Source organism: Helianthus annuus, chromosome 13 (assembly GCF_002127325.2).
Source record: "Helianthus annuus cultivar XRQ/B chromosome 13, HanXRQr2.0-SUNRISE, whole genome shotgun sequence".
Taxonomy (NCBI): Eukaryota; Viridiplantae; Streptophyta; class Magnoliopsida; order Asterales; family Asteraceae; genus Helianthus; species Helianthus annuus.
In genome coordinates, this window is record NC_035445.2 from 19,870,937 (window position 1) to 19,878,523 (window position 7,587).

The following is a 7,587-nucleotide window of genomic DNA, read 5'->3' on the forward strand; positions in this document are numbered from 1 at the left end:
CTTACCGTTTAGCACCCGCTGAAATGCAAGAACTGAAGAAACAATTAGATGAATTGTTAGAAAAAGGATTTATACAGCCAAGTTCATCGCCATGGGGAGCACCAATATTATTTGTCAAAAAGAAGGACGGATCAATGCGTATGTGCATTGACTACCGTGAATTGAACAAAGTCACGATTAAGAATCGGTACCCATTACCAAGAATCGATGATTTGTTTGATCAACTTCAAGGAGCTCGATTTTTCTCTAAAATTGATTTAAGATCAGGATATCATCAATTAAAGGTACAGGAAGAGGATATTCCTAAAACCGCATTCAGAACAAGGTACGGTCATTATGAATTTACTGTCATGCCATTTTTGCTCTTAAGATTTGGAGACATTATCTTTATGGCAGTAAGTTTACCATATTCACAGATCATAAAAGTTTAAGGTATGTCTTCGGGCAAAAAGAGTTGAATATGAGACAACGACGCTGGATGGAATTGCTTAGCGATTATGACTGTGATATCCAGTATCATGCAGGAAAAGCTAATGTGGTGGCTGACGCTTTAAGTCGAAAATATTATGAAAAGCCAAGAAGGGTACGTTCTCTTAAATTAAATCTGCAAGTAGATTTAAATGAACAGATTAGAAAAGCACAAGATTCAGTAATCAAGGAAGATACTGAAAAATTAAAAGGAATGATTAAGGAATTAGAACAAGGAACGGATGGAATTTGGAGATTCCATAAGAAGAGAGTCTGGATACCTAAATTAGGAAACTTACGTCACCGTATATTAGAAGAAGCCCATAAATCTAAATATACGATGCATCCAGGAAGTGATAAAATGTACCAGGATTTAAGGAAAAATTTCTGGTGGATAGGAATGAAAAAGGATGTAGCAGCATATGTTTCTAAATGTTTAACTTGCTCACAAGTTAAAGCTGAACATCAGAAACCCTCAGGTTTGTTACAACAATTAGAAATGCCAGTGTGGAAATGGGAATTGATAACAATGGATTTTGTTACCAAATTACCCAAAACAAGAAAAGGTAATGATACAATCTGGGTGATTGTAGATAGGTTAACCAAATCAGCTCATTTCTTACCAATGAAAGAAACCTTTAGTATGGAACAGTTAGCCAAATTATATGTAAATGAAATCGTTTCTTTACATGGCATTCCTTTATCAATTGTTTCTGATAGGGATAGTCGTTTTACTTCTCACTTTTGGTCAAGTTTTCAAAAAGCAATGGGAACCAGGCTAAACCTAAGCACCGCTTATCATCCTCAAACAGACGGACAAAGTGAAAGAACAATTCAGACGATGGAAGATATGCTTAGAGCTTGTGTAATTGACTTCGGAGGTAACTGGGACGAACACTTACCTTTGATAGAATTTTCTTATAATAACAGTTATCATACAAGTATCAATACTGCACCATTCGAAGCACTATATGGAAGAAAGTGCAGAACCCCAGTCTGTTGGGCGGAAATTGGAGAAAAGCAACTATCTGGACCCGAGATAGTACAAGAAACAACCGACAAAATTATTCAAGTCAAAGAACGACTGAAAGCCGCACGTGATCGCCAGAAGAGCTACGCTGACAATAGACGCAAACCATTAGAATTTCAAGTGGGAGATAAAGTATTATTAAAAGTTTCACCATGGAAAGGAGTGGTAAGATTCATAAAAAGAGGAAAGCTAAGTCCCAGGTATATTGGACCTTTTGAAATTATCAGAAGAATAGGACCTGTAGCCTATCAGCTACGACTGCCAGAGGAAATGGCAGGAATACATGATGTGTTTCATGTATCTAATCTTAAAAAGTGTCTAGCTGACGAATCACTCGTAGTACCTCTTAAGGATATAGAGGTTAATCAACAACTCAAGTTTGTAGAAAAGCCACTGCAAATTGAAGATAGGAAAGTTAAGAATCTCAAGCATAAAAGACTAGTTCTGGTCAAAGTAAAGTGGGACTCCAAAAGAGGACCCGAGTATACGTGGGAGCTTGAGTCAGAAATGAAAAAGAAATATCCACACTTGTTCCAGTAGATCTCGAGGACGAGCTCTAAAACAAGGTGGGGAGGATATAACAACCCTCAGTAAAACCGACATCCTCATAAAAATTCTGATACCCTAATATATCTTGAAATATATCTATGTGTCTCTATATGTACCCCGTATGTGAAAACCGAACCCTTGAACTAGATTATATTATATAAAATAAATAAAAACAATAAAAGTTAAGTTGAGGCGGGCCGCATGGACCTCACCTCAACCTAACGCGGGCCGCGCGAGTAGGAGAACCAGACATGGCCAAAACCTCAAGCCCAAGCGGGCCGCGTACATAGTTGGATAAGTGAAGGCGGGCCGCGAATGTCCTGGTTTGTGGCACAACCCGGAAAAGCCACGTGTCCAACTCGTGTCGAAGCTATACGCTGACCGGACCAAGCTACGTGTTGACCGCCTGTTGACGCGGGCCGCGTAGACTTGGCCCAAACTCCACGCGGGCCGCGTGGGAGTCCAATTTCAGCAATATAAATAGGAGGCATCGGGCCTTCAGTCTGTTCGCTCAAATCTTTTCTTTCTTTCTTAAATTCTGAGTAGTGTACACTATACCCGGGTATTATACCCCCTAAAATAGCGAGGTTCTGCTACGATGTAAGTATTATAACCCCTGGAGACGTATTAGATACGCTGCCCGATTGATCTAGGGTTCCGTAACGGCTGTCGTGGTTCTGCCCGACGTAGTCGTTGGAATGCCGTCTCGGGGAGGGTATTACTAATGTTAAATTGGGTTATTATACTAACACACGTGCATTTGTGTAAATTATAGATATTCACCAGGAAATCATAAAGGAAAACCCTAAAAATAGCAAAGTGAGTAATCTCCTTTTTGTTAACAGTTTTTACAAAACCTTAACCTTTTTACAATGCAATTTAGCAGTGATTGAGTCTTTGTAATTCTACAATTACTGCCGGTAAGTTGGGGTTTTGTATACAAAATTGGAGTAACGTTACCATTGGACGAAGAGTTAGCCAATGCGTAATATGACCCTCTAGTCAGACTTGACACTACTGAATGAGTAATTGGGTAGATATAAACATTGTAATCGCCCTCAATACTGTTTAAATTGAATTCATTAAATTGAGATTATTCACCAGTATTTTCCACTGACAAAATGTTTTTAAAACGCGTTTCAGGTAACAAAATGTGAAAGCCAAATAGAAGCCAGCTGGACAGCACTGAAGGCTTGGAAAAGTGGCAATAAAAGTTACCTAAATAAAAGAAAGCGTTTTATTTCAATAAAGTGGGATTTATCCCTGTAATTTAGTTTGTAATAAAAACTTGGGTTTTACCCATTTGTTTAATATTATAAAACGAGGTGGTTTACTCTGATTTAAATATTTCCTAACTACGGTCCTGATGAAAATTTCCGCTGCCAAATGAAGTAATAACGTGATACCACCGCAACTGGCTCACGGCCGCCCGTTCCTGGGAAATAGGGATCGGGGGTTGTGACACACTCCTTCTCCAATAGTTAATAGTGGTTAGTATCGCGACTTGGAATATAAGGGGGTTGAACCGCCCTCTCAAACAGAAGGAGGTTCGTCAGGCAGTCAAGGAATTTAAGCTGAGCTTGTGTGTGATTTTAGAGTCTCATGTGGATGTGAGCAATTTGGGTAAAGTTTGTAATTTCGTTTTTCGCTCGTGGGATTGGACTTCCAATGGAGGATGTTGTGATAAAGGCACTAGAATTATTATCGGTTGGAACCCGTCTATTTTTTATGTGATGATTTTGTCGCAATCTCCTCAGGTTATGCATATTCAGCTTGTGTTTAAAATTGATAAAAGAATGGTGTTTTGCTCTTTCGTGTATGCTGATAACTATTATGTCTCACGTAAAGAATTATGGCATAATTTGTCGTTGCACAAGATCCTGGTGTGGAATAAACCTTGGTGTATCATGGGTGATTTTAACACGGCTCTGAATCTTGAAGATAATTCTATGGGATCATCATCGGTTTCTATTGGTATGCGAGATTTTCAAGAGTGTGTAGATGAGATTGAGGTCGTTGATATTAATCGTATGGGGATTCATTACACTTGGAGCCAAAAGCCAAAAAATGGGGTGGGCCTTATGAAAAAAATTGATCGTGTTATGGGAAATACTCCTTTTATTGCTGATTACCCGAATTCTGTTGCTTTTTTCAAGCCTTACAGATTATCTGATCATTGTCCGTGTATCTTATCTTTTCCGGGAGCTGGTATGGTGAAGCCGAGGCCGTTCAAGTTTGCTAACTTTTTGGTCTTCAAACCGGAATTTTTGGATATTGTTAAGAATGTGTGGGATACCAGTGTGAGCGGAGTGCCCCAGTTCCGGGTGGTCAAAAAACTTCGGATGCTTAAACACCCGCTTCGCTCTTTATTGTTCAAATAGGGAAATCTTCACAAGAAAGTGGAAACTCTTCATTCGAAACTAGATGATATTCAGCAAAGTATTGACCGAGATCTGAACAATGTCGACCTTCGTGTTGCTGAAAGGGAGGCTGGCCGTGATTTATTAGAAGCTTCGCTGGACGAGGAACGGTTTCTAAAACAAAAGTCTAAGGTTGATTGGTTCAGGGCAGGTGATTCGAACTCGGCTTTCTTCCATTCTTCATTAAAAATCAGGAATCATTGCAGCCGAATAGATGTGATTAAAGACCCGGCTGGTAATCTTTATGAAGGCGATGCGGTTTTTCAACCTTTTGTTAATCATTATCAGAAGTTTTTTGGTTCTCAAGGGGATATTTCGCTCTCTCCAGCCCCAGATTTGTTCTCTAAAATCATTGATCCTCAAAAAGCTTCCCATATGATTCCGCCCATAATGTGGAAGAGGTTCAAAAAGCGATGTTTTCTATCGGCATTGACAAAGCGCCGGGTCCGGATGGCTATTCAGCGGCTTTCTTCAAAAGTGCTTGGCCTATTATAGGTAATGACGTTACTTGTGCCATCTTGGATTTTTTTGAAACAGGTAAGCTTCTTCAGGAATTGAATCACACGACCATTGTTCTTATCCCGAAGGTGCCTACTCCTGCAACGGTTGTTGACTATCGTCCTATTGCTTGTTGCAACGTTTTATACAAGTGTATAAGCAAGATCGTGGCTGATAGAATTAAAAATGTGCTAAATGACATTGTTAGCATCAATCAGTCGGCATTTGTTCCAGGAAGGAGAATATCTGATAATATTATGCTCACGCAAGAATTGATGCATAATTACCATAGAAGTACGGGTCCTCCTCGTTGTGCCTTTAAAGTTGATATTCAGAAAGCTTACGACACTGTTGATTGGAGATTTCTTAAGAGTGTTTTGCTTGGATTTGGTTTTCACGTTAACATGGTGAATTGGATCATGGCTTTGGTCTCTACGGATTCGTTTTCAGTTTGTGTTAATGGGTCGGTTCATGGTTTCTTTAAAGGTAGCCGCGGTTTAAGACAGGGAGACCCGATCTCTCCTTACCTTTTCACTCTAGTCATGGAAGTCCTAACGGCCAACCTTGTGCATGCGGTTCGTATAGACTCATCCTTTAAATTTCATAACAAATGCGAAAAACAACAAATCATAAACCTTTGTTTTGCGGATGACTTGTTCATTTTTGCTAGAGGAGAAGTCAATTCGGCGAGGTGTGTTATGACATCTCTTTCTACGTTCACCAAGATGTCGGGGTTAGTTCCTAGCAATCAGAAAAGCACGATCTTCTTTTGTAATGTTAACAGCCATGTCAAGGATGCTGTTCTCAATATTATGCCTTTTGTGGAAGGAAAATTGCCTGTTAGGTATTTGGGTGTGCCTCTAATTTCTTCTAGACTTGGGTATAATGATTGTCGAGTTCTTATCGAAAGACTAGAGAAGCGAATCACAAACTGGAGAAACAAGTTGCTCTCTTTTGCTGGTAGACTTCAACTTATTATCTCTGTCCTCTCTTCCATGCATATCTATTGGTCGTCCGTGTTTATCTTGCCGGCTAGGATAACTCAGGAGCTAGAAGCTAAAATGCGGAATTTCCTTTGGTCTCAAGATAGTTCGTTTAATAAAGGGAAATCTAAAGTTTCTTGGAAATCGGTTTGTACTCCAAAATATGAAGGGGGCTTGGGCATTAGACGAATTGGAGATATGAATAAGGCTCTTATGGCTTCTCACATCTGGAGTATCGTTTCTAAGCGAGCTTCGTTGTGGGTGGAGTGGGTTCATAGCTACCACTTAAAAGGTAGGAGTTTTTGGGTTTGCAAAACTCCTGCAAATTGTTGCTGGTCTTGGAGGAAATTGATTCAGTTACGTCCTCTAATCAGAAAGCATATTTGGTCGGTTGTTGGGAATGGGGCTAGGACGTCGGCCTGGTACGATTTTTGGTATGATCCAGGTCCGCTAAGTGATTTTCTATCGCCAAGAACCATTACGGATGCGGATTTTAAGTTAGATGATTCAGTGGCTAATGTCTATTCTAGTGATTCTTGGCGATGGCCTACGGCTTGGAGAGATTTGTTTCCCGTGCTCATTCCGCTTGACCAGATGCAGTTAAATCCAACAAAGCAAGATAGACTAGTATGGAAGGATGGTACGGACTTAGCCGAATTCTCCTCGTCCAACGTTTGGCATTCAGTTCGGTATAAGGAGCCGGAAGTTAACTGGTGCAATATTGTTTGGTTCTCGCAATGTATCCCGCGGCATGCTTTTATGATGTGGTTGGTCATGAAAGGTAAGCTTTTAACTCAAGACAAAATTCTGAAGTGGGATATTTCAAGGCGAAAAAATATGAATATGATGTGTTGCCTTTTGTGCTATGAGAATGTTGATTCTCATCCTCACTTATTCTTTGAATGTAAGTTTTCGTCTCAAGTTTGGCACAAAGTGAGGCAAAAGGTGGGTATGTCTTCGGTTAACCCGAAGTGGAGGGATATTGTAGATTGGCTTCTTGCTCGTGCTCGTTCAAACTCGGTTGTGGTCTATGTTGCTAAGCTTGTAGTGGCGGCTGGGTCCTACTTCATATGGCAAGAGAGGAACAATCGATTATTCAAAAATCAGCTGAGACCCCCGGAAATGGTTAGTGAAGTTATTTTGAAGACAATTAGATACAAACTTATGGGAGCAAAGCTAAAGAATACTGTGAAGGTACGAAAGCTTCTTGAAGATTGGGATATTCGTGGGGACGTTGATGACGGTTATGGCGGCTAATAAATGTTTTTTGGGTTTTTGATTTCTAGATTTTAGTCTAGTAGTCCCTTTGGTTGTTTTTTGTCTGATTATGTTTGGGTGATGTTTGTTTTACTTTCATGGGGCCTGTCCCATGATTGAACTAATGTAGGCTTTCTACATTACTTGTTTTGATTGGTTGTGAATATATAGAATCACCGGGGTAACCCTTTACCCAAAAAAAAAAAAAACATGACTTTTGATTTATTCAAAATACTTTGTTTTGTACATTTTTACAATTGGTTTAAGTAGTCACATTTTACTTACCATACATAACATTTGTTTATACATTACATGACTTACATTTGACTATAGGCCTTTGATTATACAATAAGCATTTCAACACTTGTTTAAACATTACATT

The 7,587-nt window shown here is 39.6% G+C and overlaps 1 protein-coding gene across 1 annotated transcript; it reads left to right on the forward strand.

Moving 5' to 3' along the window:
• Positions 1–3,843: 3,843 nt before the first annotated feature.
• LOC110900441 lies at positions 3,844–7,205 on the forward strand. Its single transcript, XM_022147330.1, has 3 exons — positions 3,844–4,347; positions 4,429–4,618; positions 5,005–7,205. The coding sequence occupies exons 1-3, from the start codon at positions 3,844–3,846 to the stop codon at positions 7,203–7,205; spliced, it is 2,895 nt and encodes a 964-aa protein (XP_022003022.1).
• Positions 7,206–7,587: the final 382 nt, after the last annotated feature.

What these genes read in the sequence shown, in the direction of transcription:
- LOC110900441 (XM_022147330.1), top strand. Translation starts at nt 3,844, where the DNA reads ATGGTGTTTTGCTCTTTCGTGTATGCTGATAACTATTATGTCTCACGT. An exon ending in AGAATGTGTGGGATACCAGT is followed by an intron (nt 4,348 to 4,428) that starts GTGAGCGGAGTG and finishes TTGTTCAAATAG; the next exon opens with GGAAATCTTCACAAGAAAGT. An exon ending in GGTTGATTGGTTCAGGGCAG is followed by an intron (nt 4,619 to 5,004) that starts GTGATTCGAACT and finishes TTTTTGAAACAG; the next exon opens with GTAAGCTTCTTCAGGAATTG.